General features: G+C 42.7%; 2 protein-coding genes across 2 annotated transcripts in view; both read left to right on the top strand.

The window, feature by feature from the left end:
• The window catches only part of LOC143942156 (uncharacterized), a 1285630-nt gene that overhangs the window by 830037 nt on the left and 432777 nt on the right, over window positions 1–22816 (top strand). The gene's annotated exons all lie outside the window — the stretch shown is intronic.
• LOC143942636 (NACHT, LRR and PYD domains-containing protein 12-like) overlaps window positions 1–22816 on the top strand; it is a 146592-nt gene that overhangs the window by 98247 nt on the left and 25529 nt on the right. The window contains exon 5 of the mRNA XM_077464000.1: window positions 21945–22010. Coding sequence (XP_077320126.1) covers window positions 21945–22010 — 66 coding nt within the window. The remainder of the gene's footprint in view (window positions 1–21944; window positions 22011–22816) is intronic.

Below are 22816 nucleotides of genomic sequence, written 5' to 3'. Positions count from 1 at the left end.
CAGTTTTTATAGTATAAAACTGCATGAAGGGCATTGCAGAAACCACTAGAGACAAAAGGGATGTGAAATAAATGGATACAGTAATGTAATCTGTATTGTGTTTTTTACTTTTTGAATTTGGCACTGTGCTCCGTCCCCATGCGGCACAACGCTCGCATGGAATGGAGCTTGGCTCTGTGATAGATCCGGCGGAGGTCAGCTTGCACACAGAGTCAGGAGGACATTGCAGGATCCTGGGGACAAGGTAAGTAAGCTGTACCTGGATCCTGCAATGCAATCCTGAGTGTGGCTCGGGGTTACCGCTTTTGGTGCTGAAAATTCACCCCGAGCCACACTCGGGAATACCCTCAAGGAGGTTAAGGGTTATGACTAAGCAAAGAGATTTGTGAAACGTGTCAACCATACTCCTCTCTTTGTAAACATTTTCGATGTTGGATGCTTTTAATACATTAAAATGTCTTCCTTATTCTTGGAGTGTGGTCATTCGGTTTTGCCTTTGAATCATTCATCCAAATCACAGACTGGACCAGCACCTGATTATTAAGGAGAACATAAATAGGAAAACACATATATGTGAGAGTACCCGGGGCTGCACAACCCAAAAAAGTTCAAAACAAAATTGAAAGTTTCCCCAGAGGTTTTTTTTAGGCAGCAAAACATTTAAAAGTTTGTACAGGTATGTTGAGTAAGTCAAGAATTAAAGTTATGTTCAAATATACAGTATATTTATTATAAAATGCAAACTCTGGTTCACTTTACAAACAACAACATAAAACATCAATCATGGCAAAGAGGCCCCCAGGAGAACAGTTTGCCAATTGCATTTACAACATTAATATCCACATGAATACCCCAATGCATTTTGACCCATTCTCGTCTTCTTCGGGGGGACTTAGATTCTAGGGAAATGTATCAAAAATAGAATTTAATGTAAAACATTTGACAGTATACAAAACATCATTACAAATCCTGTGTTCCCCTATCACAGAAACTTGATACTTTCTCATAGAGATAAATATCTTTTCCTAGGACTCCCTCCTAGCAGCTCCTCCACCCCTCCTCTGTGCAAGGTACAGTGGTGTGAAAAAGTGTTCGCCTCATTTCCTGTTCCTTTGCATGTTTGTCACACTTAAGTGTTTTGGAACATCAAACCAATTTAAACAATAGTCAAGGACAACACAAGTAAACACAAAATGCAATTTGTAAATGAAGGTGTTTATTATTAAAGGTGAAAAAAAATCCAAACCATCATGGCCCTGTGTGAAAAAGTGATTGCCCCCTTGTTAAAACATACTATAACTGTGCTTGTCCACACCTGAGTTCAATTTCTCTAGCCACACCCAGGCCTGATTATTGCCACACCTGTTCACAATCAAGGCATCACTTAAATAGGAGCTGCTTGACACAGTAAGGTCCACCAGAAGATCCTTAAAAGCTACACATCATGCCGAGACCCAAAGAAATTCAGGAACAATTGAGAAAGAAAGTAATTGAGATCTATCAGTCTGGAAAGGGTTATAAAGCCATTTCCAAAGCTTTGGGAATCCAGTGAACCACAGTGAGAGCCATTATCCACAAATGGCGAAGACATGGAACAGTGGTGAACATTCCCAGGAGTGGCCGGCCGCCCAAAATTACCCCAAGAGCGCAGCGACGACTCATCCAAGAGGTCACAAAAGACCCCACAACAACGTCCAAGGAACTGCAGGCCTCACTTGCCTCAGTTAAGGTCAGCGTTCATGCCTCCACCATCAGGAAAAGACTGGGCAAAAATGGCCTGCATGGCAGAGTTCCAAGGAGAAAACCACTGCTGAGCAAAAAGAACATCAAAGCTCGTCTCAATTTCTCCACAGCACATCTTGATGATCCCCAAGACTTTTGGGACAACATTCTGTGGACCGATGAGACAAAAGTGGAACTCTTTGGAAGGTGTGTGTCCAAGTATATCTGGCGTAGAAGGAACACTGCATTTCATAAAAAGAACATTATACCAACAGTAAAATATGGTGGTGGTAGTGTGATGGTCTGGGGCTGTTTTGCTGCTTCAGGACCTGGAAGACTTGCCGTGATAAAAGGAACTATGAATTCTGCTGTCTACTGCTGTCTACCAAGAGATCCTGAAGGAGATTGTCCGACCTCTGTTCGTGTACTCAAGCTGAAACGAACTTGGGTTCTGCAGCAGGACAATGATCCTAAACACACCAGCAAGTCCACCACCGAATGGCTGAAGAAAAACAAAATGAAGACTTTGGAGTGGCCTAGCCAAAGTCCTGACCTGAATCCTATTGAGATGTTGTGGTATGACCTTAAAAAGGCCGTTCATACTCGAAAAACCTCTAATGTAACTGAATTAGGACAATTCTGCAAAGATGAGTGGGCCAAAATTCCTCCAGGACGCTGTAAAAGCCTCATTGCACGTTATCGCAAATGCTTGGTTGCAGTTGTTGCTGCTAAGGGTGGCCCAACCAGTTATTAGGTTTAGGGGGCAATCACTTTTTCACACAGGGCCATGATGGTTTGGATTTTTTTTCACCTTTAATAATAAACACCTTCATTTACAAATTGCATTTTGTGTTTACTTGTGTTGTCCTTGACTATTGTTTAAATTGGTTTGATGTGACAAACATGCAAAGGAACAGGAAATGAGGAAGGGGCAAACACTTTTTCACACCACTGTACATCCCCGCATGGGGATGCCCGGTACAGCACCTCAGCACTCCATGCTGTCTTTCTTGTCTCCCCCTGGAAGTATGTGACCTCAGTTTATACGGGAAGCCTCCCCCTGGCCAACACCAAGAGATAATTGGTCAGAGCTCCCTACATGAGCTGCCCGCCACTCAGGTCTCAAGTCCAGCCTCTCTTCCAGAACAATTCTGCAAGCAGAAGAGGCATTCTGAGCCAGAGTACAGGTGGCCACACCCCCCACTATACTGACACTCCCATTCCCAGATCAAAAAACAACCAGGCCTGAAATAATACACAGGCCTGGCCAAATTTACCTGCACCTGGGTCATACAGCTAGAAAATTACTATCTAGCACCTATCTGAAAGTAGAGGGTGCTATATAAACATGTAATATACTGCAGTAAACATGTGCTAATGCACTTTAATATACTGCAGTTAAACATACGCTAATGTACCTTAAAGCGGGGTTCCACCCTAAAGTGGAACTTCCACTGATCGGTGTCACAATTGGCACCTTTCAGGGAGGAGGGGGGTGGAGATACCCGTCAAAGACAGGTATTTACACCCACTTCCGGGCATAGACTCCCGTGGGAGTCTATGCCTCTTCCTGTCCTGCCGCGCTGTCTGCTGGGACACACACGGGTCCCAGAGACAGCGCGGACAATTCCTATTGCGCTGCGCGACTCGCGCATGCGCAGTAGGGAACCGGGAAGTGAAGGCGATTTGCTTCACTTCCTGATTCCCTCACGTAGAATGGTGGCGGCAGCAGCCAAGAGCTGAGCGATCGATCAGCCTCGGCTGCCGGCATCGCTGGACCCCGGGACAGGTGAGTGTCCATTTATTAAAAGTCAGCAGCTGTAGTATTTATAGCTGCTGGCTTTTAATATTTTTTTTCCCAGTACAATCCCTCTTTAATATACTGCAGTAAACAAGCGCTAATGCACCTTATCCACTTAAGCACCAGACCAAATTGCAGCCAAAGGACCAAGCCCCTTTTTGAGATTCGGCACTGCGTCGCTTTAACTGACAATTGCGCGGTTATGCGACGTGGCTCCCAAACAAAATTGGCGTCCTTTTTTTTTCCACAAATAGAGCTTTCTTTTGGTGGTATTTGATCACCTCTGTTTTTTTATTTTTTGCGCTATAAACAAAAATAGAGCGACAATTTTGAAAAAATACAATATTTTTTACTTTTTGCTATAATAAATATCCCCAAAAAATATATAAAAAATTTTTTTTTTCCTCAGTTTAGGCCGATACGTATTCTTCTACATATTTTTGGGAAAAAAAATCGCAATAAGCGATTATTGATTGGTTTGTACAAAAGTTATAGCGTTTACAAAATAGGGGATAGTTTTATAGCATTTTTTTTTATATTCTTTATTTCAATTTTCAATTTTATACTCACAATAAAAGCAATACAAAAAGGGTGACTAATACAATACATCCAGATTACATTGCATATATATCCACAGTCCCTTCCAATACCCTCCCCTATTTCCCATACCCCCCCCATGCACGCCTCCTCTAGACTATTAGTCCATCTAGTTTATCCTGCCTTTTACCCTATAATAATTATAGGTCTCTTGGGTTATCTCCCACACATATCTCCATGAGTTTTTAAAGTCCTCCCACCCCTTCCATTTACCCTTCTTATCCGCTTCCCTTTCCTCCTCCCTCTCTTTATCTTGCTCCCTCTTCATTTTTTGAATATAATTTATTCCATTTATCCACTTACTTACCTTCGGGCTTTCTGGTTTCTGCCAATTTTTTGGGGATCAATCTCTTGGCTTCATTTAATAATATTGTTACCAATGAGGCCCTATATAACCCCATCGGTCTATCCGTCTGGTGGAATAGACAGGCCCATGGGTCAAAAGGGATAGATTCACCCGTTATCTCTTTTATCAATGTCAGAATATTTATCCAATATTCTCTTATGGTGGGACATTCCCACCATATATGAGCCATTGTACCAACCATTTTATATCCTCTCCAAAAATCAGAGGAAGTTTCCGATTGATACCGGCTCAGTCTATCCGGAGTAAGGTACCATCTCGCTAAGCATTTATAATTAATTTCTCTCATCCTCGTATCCAGTGCAGTTTCGTGTGTCATTCTCAAAATATTACTTTACTCTAATACTCCTATCCCTCGTGCCTATTTCCTTTTCCCATTTCTTGATACATGGAGGAACCTCCACGTTCTCTTCCTCCAACCCCACTTTATAAATATAGGCAATACTATTTTTGATATTTCCTTTTGCTATCAACTTTTCCATTCCTGTATATTCCTTTTCTGAACGAATTGGGTCGGGTAATGTTTTCACAATTTTTTTCACCTGGTTATACCTCCATGTATCAAGTTTCCACCATTTTGTGTCACCTAATAAATTCTGAAAAGTGCAGATTTTTCCTTTTTCTACTATATCCTTCACTTGTACCTCTTTTTGTATCCAGTTTCCCCCAACCTCCCTCATCCCAGGTGCAAAAAACACATTATCCTTTAAATAAATTAGTGGGAAATTATATTTCCATTTTTTTTGTGCATGTATCCTATCCCATATATTCAATGCAGTATAGGTGATTTCGTGTGTGTCTGGTCCTAATTCCCTAAAATGTGGTGGGTTCCATACTATGTGACCCAAATGTGTCCTACTCATACTAAATTCTATATCCCTTAGGGGGGAGTGGCCGGATGTGTAAGGTGCGGAGGGTGTGCGCGGAGATGTGAGTGAGGGACTGACAGGCTCTCTCCCTGTGCTCCCATTGCTATGCACACAGTGGCTGGGGAGATGGAGCGACTGAGCGGCTGAGCGGAGCGGTGAGTGGCGGGGCACGGATAAAGCGAGGAGAGACTTCGGAGTTTGCCGAGGGGAGCTGAGGCACTCCGAGGTTCGCCGGAAGTTGCCGAGTCCCGCCGAAGCACGCCGAGTCAAGCCGGAAGGACTCGCGGTATGAGAAACACCACGGGATATGCTATGGCCGGGTACTGAGGGTCCCGGGGGACACGCTAAGAGCGGTGAGAGGAGCTGCATATGGCTGTGGAGTGGAGGAGATTAAAATCTCCAAAGGCTTGAGGTATGTGAAGGGGGGATGGGAGGATCGGACGGAGGAAGAGGAGTCAGAATATCCAACAGCAGCGAAAGGGGCTACCTGTTCCCTCTACCCCAGACCCCAGTTCTAGCTGCGCAGTGGTAAGAAGATCTGTATAAGTACACATTAGAGATACGTATTAAGGAAGACTCATACTTATATATAATGTGGACTGATACTTTACCATCTCTAAACACTCCATGCTGGTTTATAATGGTCAGCCCAACTTGTGAACTATAAAGTATAAGATCTGTGTGTATGCTTGAACCGCTGGGATCTTTCTTTTTTTTTTTTTTTTTTCGTCTTCTGAAATCACATAAGAGAGGTATAGCGAGATATATCCTGTTTACATTGGCCTCGGCATTGAATAACGTTTTTTTTTAAATGAAGGAAAAATGATTGATGTTGATCAGTTGGTTATCTAGCAACCCAGCACACGGGACTTTCTTATTTGCCCCCCTCCATTATTGCCTTCCCTTCCCCCCCTCCCTTTTACCCTGGATCTCTTTTGAGGTGGTAGGGGAACATTTACTTAACTTCTCTAAGATTTTTTGGACTATAATATTGGCCTCTGGGGTTGTTTCTTTTTATTCTCGAATAAAAGATGGCGAGGCGTCGAGGAGAAGAACATGTGCTAGTGGAGAGTGAAGGGGCTCAGCATCTTCGCTCCTCAAAAGAAAAGAACTCACAAGTAGCACAAGCTGCTGCAGCAAAATTAGAGCGGTACACTCGCACATCAGGTCAATCTCCAACAAGGGGAGAACAACTGATATCGCTGGCTCAACCTACACATACGAAGCCGCAACAGGGGGGCTCAGGGGATAGAAAAAGCCAGGGCCAATCCTCAGCATTAAATACTACTGGCGCACCAGGTACAAAGAATGCAAGTAAACGTCAAGGGGTAACCCATGGGGAAGCGGAAATCTCTGCTAAGAGTATTATACCCGCCGAGGAGGACCCAACCTTGAGAGAGGTTCTTCAGGCGGTTAATGCATGCAAAAAGTCATTGGGAGAGTTATGCGGTCAGTTTAAGAGTATGAAGGAGGAGATCTCACTGATCAGACAGGACATGCAAAAAGCAGCAGAAAGAACAGCACTGCTAGAAACAAGGATAAGCCAAATGGAAGATGATTTGCACCCAGTGCAGCAAGAAGTTGTTAGCATGAGGAAACAACTAGTCAATCAATATACCAGAGTGGATGAAATAGAAAATAGACTCCGCAGAGATAACATAAGGTTGCTGGGACTACCTGAGGGAAGTGAGGGACCTGATCCTATAAAATTCTTGGAATCATGGTTTATAGAAAAGTTTGGCAGAGAAAAATTCTCAGCATTTTTTTCAATAGAAAGGGCACATCGAGTCCCTTTCAAGCCCCCACCTACAGGGGGTCGTCCCAGGCCAATGATTCTGAAATTTTTCAACTATAATGACAAAGTGGTATTGATGCGTAGGGCAAGGGACTTGGGCAACGTTATGTATAATGATGTGAAGATTTCTTTTTTTCCAGATTACTCGCCAGAATTACAAAGACGTAGGGCTGAGTTCTTAGAGGTTAAACGTACATTACGGTCCCATGGGATTACATATGCCCTCTTATACCCAGGGCGTTTGCGAATAGCGGCGCTGGGGGGAACACAGCTGTTTGAATCCCCGGGTGATGTAGTCTTATGGTTGGAGGCTAATAAAGAGTCATTATAGACATATTAGGGGGGTGGGGGAGGAGTGAAGGGGGAAGTGGGATTTCTTATGCTTCACTTTTTGTTACTGAGTATTTTTTTTTGGGAGCACGGGGAGAGAGATGAGAGTGGTCTAAATGAGGTATGAAATATTGATAGAAGGGGAGATAAGGGCAAAATTTGTGGTAATTCTCGTTACTTGTTTATCATCACTATTGGTTTCTGCACTTTTCTCGGTGGAAGAAGAAGGTCATAAGAGTGGGGAAGGGAAGAATGGGAAGGATGGTAGGGTGGAGTGTGAGAAGGCCATGAGTACCCCCTTGGGGGAGTGCCTAGATAGGTGGAGGGTAGGGGGGGTGGGTTGGGAGGGGGTTATTATAAATGGGTGGGAAGGGAGAGAGGAAGGATTGGATCAAGTCATTTTTGTGTTAGGGGATTACAAGAAGTTGAAGGTTGAACACTGTATAGAGGGTGCACGAATAGTAGTTAATTCAGAAGTTAACATTATAAAGATGACACATTTATGGGGATCTCATATTTTAGGAGGTTGGGGATGGAGCACGAATAGTGTATCCTCACCCCTCCGTTCACTTTATTGTTTTTGGATGCTGAATGGTGCAGGATAAAATACTTAATGTCGCCTCCTGGAATATAAGAGGCCTGGGGACCCCAATTAAACGAGCAGCGGTTTTTTCAATGTTGGAGAGGCATGGGATCGGACTGGCTTGTCTGCAGGAGACACATTTAACAAAATTAACCATACCCCAACTTAAAAATAGGAGGTATCAAAATCAGTACCACTCTACTTATACATCTTACTCGAGAGGAGTAAGTGTGTTGATAGGTACGGGTGTGAGGTTCTCTTGCAGACAGGCCAGTATTGATGAATTCGGTCGCTATGGTTTTTTATATGGTAGTTTGGAGGATAAACCTTATGTCTTAGCAGGTGTTTATATACCGCCCCCGTTTAAGATGGAGGTGGTGTACAAATTTATGGACTTCCTGGTGGATAAGGAGGAGGCTCCAGTTATAATGCTAGGGGACTTTAATGAAGTCCTTGATAGATGGACTGATAGATTCCCCATTAAAAGTCAATTGGGAGAGACAGGGTCAACAAGACTGTGTCACTTCCTGAAGGAAGTGGGATTGATAGACATATGGAGAGTGAGGAATGTGAACGCTAAGCAATATTCCTGCTTCTCAAGTTCGCATTCGACACTCTCCCGAATAGATTTGGCCCTGGGAAATGAGGAAGTACTACAGGACGTAAGGAATATAGAGTATCTGCCTAGAGGGATATCGGATCACTCTTTATTGAAAATAGTATTGAGTATAGGGGGAAAAAAAAGAATAACAGCAGAGGGTTGGAGAATTAGCCCATTCTGGTTGGAATTATTGACGGATGTAGAAGAAATCCCAATAAATATAAAAGAGTTCTTGGTATTTAATATAGGTACGGCCCCGGATAATATAATATGGGACGCATTAAAAGCGTTTGTCAGAGGCATTTTGATCAAGCAGGTAGCTAAAATCAAACAGAAAAATAGGAGCTGGGAGGAAAAGATTAGGAAGGAAGTAATAGAGGCAGAGGAGAACTATGTTAAAGACCCTACATATGAAAAGAAAGGGATATGGTTGAATAAACAGCAGGGGTACAGATCGGTAATTATTAAAAGGGAAGAAAATAAGCGGTTATTCCAGAAGCAATGTCGCTTTGGAGAAGGAGAGAGTGTGGGCAGGATGCTGGCTCAGCTAGTAAAAACTAACTCCCCCCATCTATAATCCCAGTGATCAAGTCCATGAATGGAACAGTTCTCACAAACGGGAAGGAGATTGTAGAAACATTTAGAGCCTTCTATGAGGACTTATATAGAGCCCGAGGTCAGAGAAATGGAGTTGATATGGGTGTTTTTCTGGAGAAAGTGAAACTTCCAACCCTCACACAAGAGGAGAGGGAGGACTTGGAAGCCCCCTTAACCTTGAGTGAGATACAGCAGGCGGTGTTAGGTATGGCCAATCAAAAATCTCCAGGGCCAGATGGCCTGCCGGTGGAGATATATAAAAAATATAGTGAAATCCTACTTCCAGAACTACTCAGGACTCTAAAGGGGGCTAAGTTAGAGGGGAGACTACCCGTATCTATGAGGGAGGCGACCATTATTGTGATACCAAAGGAAGGGAAAGACCCCCAAGAGGTAGCCTCATATAGGCCAATATCACTTTTATGCTCGGACACAAAAATTTTAGCAAAGGTATTGTCAAATAGGCTAAATAAGGTAATTAAGAAGCTTATACATATAGATCAGACAGGCTTCATTGCAGGGCGATCAACTAGTATGAACATAAGAAGGGCATTTTTAAACATTCAGGCACCCCCGGTGGGCGTGGGCTCGAGGGCCATCCTGTCCTTGGACATGACAAAAGCCTTTGACAGTTTAGAATGGGAATACTTGTGGCATGTCTTGGAGGGATGTGGGTTTGGACCCACATTCATCGGGTGGATTAAAATGTTGTATAGTGCTCCCAGTGCGAAAGTAAGAATAAATAAAGAACAATCTGAAAGGATAGAAATGAGCAGAGGGACAAGGCAGGGGTGCCCACTTTCCCCAATGCTCTTCGCTATTGCAATGGAGCCATTAGCGACCGCTATTAGATTAGATCCGGGGATAGCAGGGTTTCAAATGGAAAAGGGCTGGGAGGAAAGGATTGCGTTATACGCGGATGATGTCCTCCTATTTTTAGGGGACACTGATCAATCTTTGGTAAGGGCAATTAAACTAGTGGAAAATTTCGGAGGATTTTCGGGCCTAATAATAAATTGGGGAAAGTCAGAGCTGCTTCAATTAGATAAACCAGGTGTGGGAATTGCAATGGGGATTCCGCAGTTGGAGGTGGTAGAGGTAATGAAATACCTCGGCATATATTTAACAGTGGACCTAGAGCAATATGTTGATAAAAATTTGGCCCCGTTAATTGGTAAATTTAAGCGTAGCTGTGATGCCTGGAGTCGACTCCCACTGTCAGTAGCGGGCAGATGTAGTTTGATAAAGATGATATGGCTGCCACAATTATTATATGTTCTGCACAATGCCCCAGTGTGGATAGGGAAAAAGTGGTTTAAAAAATTTGAGACCCTCTTCCGGAAGTTAATCTGGAGGGGGGGACAGGCGAGGATTCGACTCCAGGCATTGCAGCAGCCAATAGATAGGGGGGGTTTAGCAGTGCCTAGCCCCAGGAATTATTACTTAGCAGCTCAGATGCAACACCTGGTGGGTGGTGATCAGGAGGGAGAGGTTAACCCAAATGGTAAAGCAATGCTGATAGGTGCCCCACATAAAACCATGGTGGAGGTACTAGAGGCAAGTTCTTTCCACCGTAAGGACCCCATAACAAACATGGTATGCAAAGTATGGAAAACGGCAAAAATGATGTTAGGATGTAAAGGATGGACAGATTATACCCCATTATGGGATAATATGAATCTACAAGAAGTACTGTCAATTGGGAAAATTAGTATCTGGGAGAAGAAGGGTATAACCAGGTTAAGTCAAATCTATGACGGTACAACCCTGAAAACATTTACGGATTTAAAAAGGGAATTTGATGTTCCGCAAAAAACATTTTATCGATACTTGCAGCTCCGACACGCCCTGACAGCACAGTTTGGTCCACAGACACCGGAACGGGATAAGATATCCCTACCCCAGATGATAATGGAAGTAGATAAACCCCGGGGAGTTATTTCCGCCCTTTATGAACTACTATGTAAGACATCTGAAACAGAGATAGGCTTAGTTAAGCAAAAGAAGAAGTGGGAGGAGGATATAGGCGAAATCACAGAGGAACAGTGGAAGAGAATATTGGAATTAGGTCCATGGGTATCAGTCTCCCCGTCACAGAAAGTATCACATTTAATGTTGATACACAGGGCCTACTTCACCCCTAAGAGGCTGTTACTATTTGGAAAGAGGAAGGATGCCGACTGCCCTAGATGCCGAGGATATGGGGACCTTATACACATGGTGTGGAGGTGCCCAAAGCTTTTTCGATATTGGGAAGGAATAGTAGAAATTATAAATAAAACTTTTGGGACTAAGTTAGACCTAGACCCCAAAACCTGTATTTTAGGATATAGGAAAATAACGGGGGAGCAAAAAAATACTACGCTGGCAGTTATACGGTGTTTATTTCAAGCGCGGAAATTGATCGCGCAGAAATGGCAATCTGAGAGGGCGCCTCTTTTGGGTGAATGGACCCTAGTTGTCAATGATATAATCTGGAAAGAGAAGACTGTATACATACGCAGGGGAAACCTCAGGAGGTTTGAGAAAATTTGGAGGCCATGGCTGAATGAAATAGGGTACCCACCTGATCAATAAAAAATTGGATGTAGAATAAAGCAATTTAAAAACTATGGAGGGTGAAATTGGAGGCCTGTGTTCAATCTGGAGGGGGGGGGGGGGTGGGGGGGTGGGAGGGGAGGAGGGAGTAATAAAATATTGGTCAAGTAAAAATAGAAAATGCTGGAATTACCTAACAAAAGAAATATCCGTGTTACCGGTACGCAGTTAACCTGTATCTACTTCATGTAACTTTTATCTTTATCTCTATTTTTTTTTTTTATTATGAAGTAAAATAAACAAAAAGATTTTAAAAGGAAAGATAATAGTAATAATAAAGGGTAAAAAAAAAAAAAAAATAATAATAATAAAAATAAATAAAAATGCATATGAAGGTTCAGCAGCCCAGCCAATTTCACACAAGTGGTGATAACATACTGGTTATTAATACTGGGCATCCGTGTTACGGCTGCTGCTGATATCAGTATAATTTGCTGGCTGTCCTCTGATGCATTAAAAAAAAAAATGCATTAAAAAAAAAAAATTCTATATCCCTCCATCTTTTTTCACTATTCTCTCTTGTCCATTCTACTAAACGTGACACTACTACCGCAAAATAATATTTTTTAAAGTCAGGGGCAGCCAGGCCTCCTTTTTTCTTATTTAAACACAAAACGGCACTTGAAATGCGCGGTCTTTTATTCTGCCATATATATCTGGAGATGATACCTTTTAAAGTTGTAAAAAAAGATTGTGGAATCTTTAATGGGAGCATTTGAAATTTATAGAGGATTTTGGGAGCTATCATCATTTTTATACAGCCAAACCACGAATGTGTGGATAATGACATTTTTTTAATTTCTCTCCTAATTCCATCTAAGAGCAGGATATAATTTATTAAATAAATTTCCTCAGAGTATCTGTTAGTTTAATCCCCAAGTACTTTATGTCCTGTTTCCAGATAAAGTGGAATTCTTTTCCTAATCTCTCTTCTTCTATCTTATTTATATTAATATTCAGTATTTCCGACTTCATGGGGTTTATTTTAAGTTTAGAGAGGTCTCCATATTTTTCCAAAGCTTGTAGTAAATTAGGGAGCGATGTCCTAGGATGCGAAATGAAGAATAGCACATCATCGGCAAAAGTTGCCAATTTATGTTGTTCTTGATCCACTCTTATCCCCCTTATGTCCGCACTATTCCTTATATGGGCCAATAAAGGTTCAAGTGTCAATATGAACAATAAGGGGGACAAGGAGCAACCCTGCCTTGTTCCATTTCTCATCATAAACGGAGAGGATAAGTGCCCATTCACCTTCACCCTTGTTTGGGGACACCTGTACAATACTTTGATCCAACTTATCATCCTGGGTCCTATTCCCATCTCCTCCAGTACTTTCCACATAAAGCCCCAGTCTACCCTGTCGAAAGCTTTTTCAGCATCAATTGACAGGAATAGACTGGGGCTTCCTTCATTCTTGGCTGCCTGTATTATCATCAAGGCCCTGACTCCATTGTCCCGGCCCTCCCTACCTGATACAAAAGCTACCTGGTCTGGGTGAACCAATGCACTAATCCTCTCTTTCAATCTATTTGCTAGTACACTAGCATAGAGTTTAGTGTCCGCATTTAATAATGCGATAGGCCTGTAGCTAGAGCACAAACTATCATCTTTCCCATTCTTTAATATTAATGTTATTGAAGCTAGCAACGCCTCTGTCCCCATGTCGCATTCTTTACCTACTTGGTTCCAGAATTTACATAACCTAGGGACCAGGATGTCTTTAAACTTTTTTAAATATAGATTTGTATACCCAACCGGGGGAGATTTTTTCAGAACATGATGTATTTCTTCCTCGGTTATTGGCCTATCCATATACTCCCTATCAAACTCTGGTATTGTTTTTAGCGCATTATGCTCAAAAAACTCCCGTATCTTTGCATCCCCATTCCATCCTTCCACGTTCTGTCCTTCCTGACTTCCCTTCTTTATAGTATACAGGGCCTCATAATAGTTCCTAAACTCTTGTGCTATATCTTTAGTAGTATATATAAAGTTCCCAACCCTATTCTGGATCTTCTCAATAAAATTGACCTCTCTTTTCTGCTTCACCTTCCTAGCGAGCTGCTTACCAGACTTATTTCCCCATAGATATTGATTCCGCAATATCCTATTTATCTCTTTCCTGACCATACTTTCCATAATGTCTTTTTAATTCCTCTCTTTTACCGACCAATGCCTGGAAGATTGCCTGTGAGGGCCCCCCCCCCCCCGCTTTTTATGTTATATTTCTAACCCGCGGATTTCTTCCAGTAAGAATTTTAATATTCATTTCACTTTCCCTATTTTTCCTGGCCCCTATGGAGATAAGGATCCCCCTTATATACGCCTTATGCGCTTCCCAGAGGATATCAGCTGTCACTTCACCATTATCATTATTCAAAAAATAAATCTCTATCTCTTTCCGTATTTCGGCTTCTACCTCTGCATCCAATAATAAATTTTCATTAAGCTGCCACGTAAATGGTATCCTATGGATCCCCAGAATCCTCATCTCCATAGTGACCGGAGCATGGTCAGATACAGACATTATTTCAATATTAACCGCCCCTAACTCCTCTAGAATTTTATGATCTACAAAAAAATAGTCCAGCCTTGAGTACGTCCTGTGCACCGGGGAAAAGAAGGTATAATCCCTAACTCCATCATGTTTAACCCTCCATGCATCCATTAATTGGGTTTGATGCAATTTAGCTTTTATCCATTTTATTTGTTCCTTACTCATCCCCTGTGCACGTGACGTACTGTCCAGCTTAGGGTCTAATCCAAAATTTAAATCTTCTGCCATGATGACCCTCCCTACCCTAAATTCCTTCAATATAGTCAGCATTCTATTTAGAAAACGGACAGGGTTCTTATTTGGACTGTATACATTAACCAGTGTAAATAGTGCATCTCCCAATTGACCTTTAATGAAGATATAGCGTCCTTCTGGATCAATCTTTCTATCTAAGACCTTAAATTGAATCCTTTACAATAACCCAATTGCCACCCCCTTTGCACCCCTTATTGTGGAGTCGCTGTAGAACCAGGTGAGGTACTCTTTTGAATATATTTTAATATTTGTATAGTGAGTTAAGTGAGTCTCTTGTATAAATATTACATCTACAGATCGCTGTTTGATTTCTTTAAGGATTTTGAGTCTCTTCCCATACGATCCTAGGCCCCTCACATTGTATGTCATAAATTTTATTTCCATTTTCTACCTGGTTCCCCAGTGGGTCCAGCTCTTAACCAATTGGGATCCCCATCCACTCCTATCCACCCTCTCAATCCACATGATAATCTGGGTTACGTGCATGTCCCCCCTCCCCCCACCTCCCACCCCCCCATTACGACCTTTCCGGTCCTATATCTCACATTAGGCATCTTATCTAATGCCAACGGAGATACCTACCCCAGAGGGTGGGGCTCAGACCATGCCGACTTGTAATTCAGGCTCTACTGGACTCGCCCTATAAAACAGAAGGAATCCATAAGAGCATCACTGTCTTTTCTTTTCTTTTTTCTTTTTTTTTTTCTTTTGGGCAGTTCTTCCACCCTCCCCCTTATCATTCGATAATCTCCATGTTTTCAGCCCACATCTCCCCCCTCCTCCCCCCAAAAAAAAAATGCAGGGAGGGGAGGGAGGGGGAGACGGGCCCACATGAATGAATATCTCCCATCTACACACTCACCCACCTTTTATAAGATTTCAAAAATTTGCTTTTTATTATTCCCTCTCCCTACTCCCCCCTCCGAGCACACTAGGAACCACGATTTCCAGATTTCTGCAAAACTCATCCAGCTCATCCATGGGTTTCAACCTGAACGACCTCCCTTCTTTAAATACCACTAAGTCTGACGGAAACCCCCAACTGTATTTCAAATTGACAGTCCTCAGTTACCCCAAAAGGAGCTTTAATCTCCTTCTCCATGACAAAGTTTCTGCCGATAAGTCCGAAAAGATCCATCGTATTGTAAAGATGGGACCCCTCTAACTTTGGTCCAGATTTTATGTTTATCTTCAAATGTATGGAACTTCACTATAACGTCCCGGGGTATGTCCTCTCTCATTCCAGGGGGTTTCCTAATTCTATGGGCTTGGTCTATTCTTAAATCCTCTCCATCCCCCCTCCCCATTAGTGGCTGGAAAATCCTTTTTATTTTCCCCGTCAGATCTTCTCCCTGCTGTTCTGGGATTGATCTAATATGCAAATTTTGGCGCCTGCTATGGTTTTCCTGTCCCTCCAATTTATATAAAATGTCCTTTTGCTTTCTCTGTAAAACCTCCACTTAGTTTTTCAGGCCCCTTAATTCTTGTGCTTGTATTTCTAACTTTTCCTCTATTTCTTCCACTCTCCTTAGCGGGTGGGACATGTCGCTTCTGACGTTATTGATTTCCAGCTTAATAGCGGCTTCTAAATTACTGAACATTTTCAACATTTCAAATTCTGACTTTGTCGGTAGCTGTGCCATCTCCCCCTTTTCTCCCATATCCTCTGCCTCTACCCGAGCTCCCGCACCCTCCATCTCAAATTCTTCCCGAGCTTGATTTTCCTGTTTTATCCTTTGTTTCTCTAACTCTCTCTTTTTTTTCTTTTGTGGTTAGTTGTTTTTTTTTTTCATCCCTGGGCTCCTTGAATTGCCCTCCTTGAGGTATTTCTGAATTGAACTCGTGTTTAAACTTTCCCGCTGGTTCTTGGAGTCCGTCCCCCTCTGTGCTCGGCCCTTCATATTGATTTATTACTCCTGATACTGTTTATATTTATTCCATTTACCTTTCGCCCTCCTACCCGTTTCTAGGGGTGGAATATCTTTAGTTCAATCTGAACCCCCCTTTAGTAATAATGAGGAAGGCCACTCGCAATATAATATGGTAATTAATAAGCTGTGATTTCCTCGCAGACTAAACACCAGATGGTACTTTAGGTCAGGTATCACCGATACTCAAATTTCATCATTATCATTTCAGCTATATTTCTTCAGCAGGGAAGGAAGGCGGGGGTTCGCTTGGTGGTCAAGGGGGGGTCAAAGGTGGTCAGTGATCCGGTGGTCAGTAGTAACACATGGGGGCTGCCCAGGCAGAGTATAAGTCAGAGCTTCCCGGGCTCTCACCCCGCTCAGCCGCTTCTCCAGCACGCCGCTCGCCTCCGCCTGTCAGCTCTCTCCGCACAGCCCTCTCGCTCTCCCAGAGCCACACTCACTCGGCTTGTTCGGCATCGCCTGGCCCCTCCCCTCTATCTCAGAGCGGCATGTAACGTTCGCACGCCGCCCTGCATCCTCCTCTGAAATGACTCTATATATAGCATTTTTATTAATATTTTTTTTTACAAGTAATGGCGGCGATCAGCGATTTTTATTGTGACTGTGACATTATGGCTGACACATGCTTGGAACCATTGTCATTTATACAGCAATCAGTGCTATTTAATTGCACTGATTCCTGTGTAAATGACACTGGCAGTGAAGGAGTTAACCACTAGGGGGCAGTGTAGTGTTATGTATGACGTTATGTGTTTTTTTTTATTGTAGGGGGCGTAGCCTAGCATGAGACGTCGCTGATCGTCCTTCCCTATAAAAGGGAAGAGACGATCAGTGACAGCCACACAGGGAAGCACGGGGAGAGGTTTGTTTACAATATAAAAAGAAGAGCTGCGCTCAAAAACAAAAAAGTGTTCTAAATAAAAACTTCATGCAATTAACACCATGAGTGATCAATAAAAAAATAAATTTAAGTGGGCGTGAATATCAAATGATGTATAATTTGAATTAAATGAAAATAAATGAATCATGTAATAAATAAATCATACAAGAGTGATCACCTATGTCAAAAATGACGTAAAGATCTCATCTAATCAGACCTAACAAAAATCTGCAGATGCAGAAAAGTGAATAACACAAAATTAATATATGTGCCCTCATGTAATCACACTTCTAACTTCATAATCCACAAAAACACAAACACAAATAAATGCAATATAAAGTGAAATAGACAGGAGAGATTAGTCCATTAAAGTCCCAACGGTTGATGTTAATCAGCAAGTGATGTTAATTCATTTAGAGTGAAAAATGGGAAACTGACACCCACATCACTTCGTGAGGAAAGCAATCCAAAAGAAGCACCTCCACCGATAAGGAGAAAAGGGGGGGGGCGTTTACCGGAACTTGAGATCTCAGTATTACCTGAGATCAAAAGGGCACATAAGTCAAAGATCTGGCTGAACCATCACGGGAACCACACCTGACTGGGTAGCGGTGACTGAGCCTGGAGCTAAAACAAAGAGCTCTTGCCTGTCCAAGAGCCAGGGAAAATACCTTTTGTTTAGTTTACAACAGACTTCTCCTCATTCTTCAGCTCTGTGACCCGATCGCGGGACACCAGCGGCAATCGGATCCACTGGTCCCGCTGCCACAGTCACGGAGCACAGGACCGGGTTGGGAGCACGCCACCGGCGGCGCGTACCCGACCCACGGCTGGGCACTTAAAAAGCAACGTACAAAAAAGCTTGTGCCCAGCTGTGCCATTCTGCCAACATACATCGGCGTGAGGCGGTCCTTAACCACTTAAGGGCCACCGCATGCCAATGTATGTCATCAGAATGGCATGTACAGGCACAAGCACGTACATGTACGTGCTTGCCTTCCAGCGGGTGGGGGGTCCGATCGAACCCCCTCCGCCTGATGCTGCGGTCTGTTTCGCTTCAGGAGCGATCCTGGATGAGGGGATGGCCGTTGGTTTCTGGCCACCCCCTCTCGATCGCTCCTGGCGAATGAGAAGCTTCCTCCTGCTGTGTATAGTAAACACAGGCAGGGAGAAAGTGATGTCATTCTCCTCGGGGCAGTCTTTTTGACCGGACTATGAGGAGAACACTGAAATTAAGTGCACCAAACACTACACTGACATGTAGGCACACATAAGCACACAAACCCCCCCGATCACCCACCCGATCCCCCCCCCTCCCAGTCAGTGTCACTGATTGCAGTGATCATTTATTTACTGATCACTGCATTCAGTGTCAGTTGTGACAGTAAAAAGTGTCAGGGCAGTTAGTGTTAGGTCCAGGGTAGCCCCCTACCACCCCCCAATAAAGGTTTTAACCCCCTGATTGCCCCTAGAGTTAACCCTTTCACCCCCCTTTTGCCAGTGTCGCTAAGCGATTCGTTTTTCTGATCGCTGCATTAGTGTCACTAGTGTCGCTAGGTAGCTAGTTATTTTTTTAGGTTCACCTCCAGGTTTTTATAGTGCTAGGTACCCCGATATACTACCCAATAATGGTTTTAACCCCCTGATTGACCCTAGTTAACCCTTTCACCCCCTTTTGCCAGTGTCACTAAGTGATCATTTTTCTGATCGCTGCATTAGTGTCGCTAGTGTCGTTAGGTAGCTAGTTATTTTTTTAGGTTCACCGCCAGGTTTTTATAGCGCTAGGTACCCCCATATACTACCCAATAATGGTTTTAACCCCTTTATTGCCCCTAGTTAACCCTTTCACCAGCGATCACCGTATAAGTGTCACTGGTGATGCTGGTTAGCCAGTTAGTTATTTATGTTCCCCGTCAGGTTTTTAAATAGCGTCAGGGACCCCCATATACTACCAATAAAAATTTGAACCCCCTGATTGCCCCTAGTTAACCCTTTCACCAGTGATCACCATATAAGTGTTACGGGTGACTCTGGTTAGTTTGCTTTTTATAGCATCAGAGCACCCACCATTTATTACCCAATATAGGTTTAACCCCCTGATCACCCGGCGGGTGATATCAATTAGGTTTTAGGGTCAGGGTCTGCGACGCCCCAGGCAGCGCTAGGTTAGTGCCAGTACCGCTATCACCCACACGCAAAGCATAAACCTCCCGTAGTGGTATAGAATCTGAACAGATCAATATCTGATCAGATCTATACTAGCGTCCCCAGCAGTTTAGGGTTCCAAAAAATCGCATTGTTAGCAGGATCAGCCCAGATACCTGCTGGCACCTACGTTTTGCCCCTCTGCCCAGCCCACCCAAGTGCAGTATCGATCGATCACTGTCACTTACAAAACACTAAACACATAACTGCAGCGTTCGCAGAGTCAGGCCTGATCCCTGCGATTGCTAATGCCGCGTACACACGACCAGACTTATGTCCGACAGACTTTCGAAGGAGTTCTGACGGAGTTCCGGCAGAGTTCTGACGGACTTTCCGAATGAGCGGACTTGAGCACACACAATCACACCAAACTCCGACGGATTCGAACGTGATGACATATGACTCGACTCGAATAAGAAAGTTCATAGCCAGTAGCCAATAGCTGCACTAGCGTCGGTTTTAGTCGTCGGAATAGCTTACACACGAGCAAATTTCTCGGTAGGAACTGGGTCCGGCAGAGTTCTTGCGGAAAAATGTAAAGCATGTTCCATTTCTAAAGTCTGTCAGACTTTTGCGAATCAAAAGTCCGTTGCAGCCCACACACGATCAAATAGTCTGCCGGAATCATTCCGTCAGACTTTGGATGTTGAAAAGTCCGCTCGTGTGTACGGGGCTTAACAGTTTTTTTTGGTAGCACTTTATATTTAAATCCGGAAGGCAGTGCTTGGTTTTCGAGGTCCCGTACGTGGCTAGGCTCCCAAAAAGTCCCCCACATGTGGTATCCCCATACTTGGGAGAAGCAGCAGAATTTATTTTGGGGTGTAATTTGACTTATGCCAATAGCATGTGTGAGCAATATATCATTTAGTGACAACTTTGTGCAAAAAAAAAAAAAAAAATGTAATATTCCTGCAACTTGTGGCAAAATATAAAATATTTCATGGACTCAACATGCCTCTCAGTAAATAGCTTGGGGTGTCTACTTTCCAAAATTGGGGTCATTTGGGGGATGTTTTGTGCTATTTTGGCATTTTATGGCCTTCAAAACTGTGATAGGTAGTCAGGAGTGAAAGCAAAAATTTGCACCCTTAGAAACCCTGAAGACAGTGATTGGTTTTCGGGGTGCCGTACGAAGCTAGACTCCCAAAAAGTCCCACATATGTGGTATCCCCGTACTCAGGAGAAGCAGCAGAATATATTTTGGGGTGCAATTCCACATATAACTATGGCATGTGTGAGCAATATATCATTTAGTGACAACGTTTTGTAAACTTTTTTTTTTTTGTTTCATTATTCAATCACTTGGGACAAAAATAAAATATTCAATGGGCTCAACATGCCCCTCAGCAATTTCCTTGGGGTGTCTACTTTCCAAAATGGGGTCATTTGGGGGGGGTTGTACTGCCCTGCCATTTTAGCACCTCAAGAAATGAGATAGGCAGTCGTAAATTAAAAGCTGTGTAAATTCCAGAAAATGTACTCTAGTTTGTAGACGCTATAACTTTTGCGCAAACCAATAAATATACGCTTATTGACATTTTTTTTACTAAAGACATGTGGCTGAATAAATTTTGCCCTAAATGTATGACTAAAATTGAGTTTATTTGATTTTTCTTATAACAAAAATTAGAAAATATATTTTTTTCTCAATTTTCGGTCTTTTTCCATTTATATCGCAAAAAATTAAAATCGCAGAGGCAAGCAAATACCATCAAAAGAAAGCTCTATTTGTGGGAAGAAAAGGACACAAATTTTGTTTGGGTGCAATATTGCATGACCGCGCAATTATCAGTTAAAGCAGTGCAGTGTGAAATTGTAAAAAGACCTCTGGTCCTTAGGCTGAAAATTGGTCCGGGGCTGAAGTGGTTAATATACTGCAGTAAACACCCCCTGAAACACTAAACTATAAGAATGAACGGTTGCACTGCACTAACACTGCACTATCACTGTTTTCACTCTACACTGTAGCACACTAACTTGCTAGTAGCAATGAAAAGAGCCCTTTTCTATGTCTCCCCTCCAATATCACACTCCAACTCTATTCCTTACACTTATTCAGAACACAATCAGATCACTTCTGTATATTTATATATGATCAGAATATGGAAAACTTTACTCTGACATGTTACATGTAACATAGGATTTTTTTTATATTCTGTTGTGTGGACATAATTGTAATGTGTAGTTGGGTGTATGTGAAAGGTCAGCTTCAATCATACATGACTCAGAGCCATCATCTTATATTCCTCTCTATAGGTAAGGGTCTGCCGGATCAGATTCTGCTGGATGAATTCGGACATTCCCTGACTCCAGAGCTGAAAGGTAAATAAAACCCGTAGTGTATCTATCACAGGAATCACTTTGTGTAAGGTGCGGAGATGGTGTTGGAATAATTACACTTCCTTTGTACCATCTACTCCACTGAGGACTTCTAGATCTGAATCTTTAGAAATGATAATGATGATCGATGTACACGGATTATACTGGATCTGGGGTCTGTCTTCTCTTACCAGGTTCATAGTTCTTGAACACTAAATTGTATTCCATTTTATTCCACGGCCAGAAGCTCATTGCAGGAAATGGATCTATAAAACGTGTTCTCACCAATGGACCACTGTATTCTGTATTGCCCTTTATAAACTGTAGCCTGACAACTTCAGATGTCAGAATGCTTCTATCTGTGTGAGGTATTGTGACATCATAACCCAACAGATGTGATTGTGAATAATACTATATGATCACCATGTCAGAGATGTCATAGTGATCACAGGACTGGGAATTGTGATGATTTGTTCCTGAATGATAGAAGAGATTTGGATGTCACTTAATAATCAGAAACATACAGAGATGTACATTCCTAGTTCTCTTCTGTAATATCACTTAAAGTGGTTCTAAAGGCTGAAGATTTTGTTTACCTTCTATGAAGATCAAGGAAAATTTCTCTTATGTTCATTGACGGACACATCCTCTTCTTTATCCAGGACCAAACATGGTTTTATAGCAACACTTACAGGAGTAGAACACTAGGCAGAAAAAACATTGGCACCTCCTATGGACAGTCTTCCCTGGTCTTAAAACCCCTTCTCTACTATAGGCCCCCAGACATTGTGCCTAGTGCCAGGAGTATG

This window comes from Lithobates pipiens, unplaced genomic scaffold (genome assembly GCF_037356315.1).
Source record: "Lithobates pipiens isolate NorthernLeopardFrog02 unplaced genomic scaffold, aLitPip1_a1.2 Scaffold_30, whole genome shotgun sequence".
NCBI classification, from domain to species: domain Eukaryota; kingdom Metazoa; phylum Chordata; class Amphibia; order Anura; family Ranidae; genus Lithobates; species Lithobates pipiens.
Note: the sequence above shows the minus strand (reverse complement) of the source record. Positions and strands in the feature narration are given on the sequence as shown.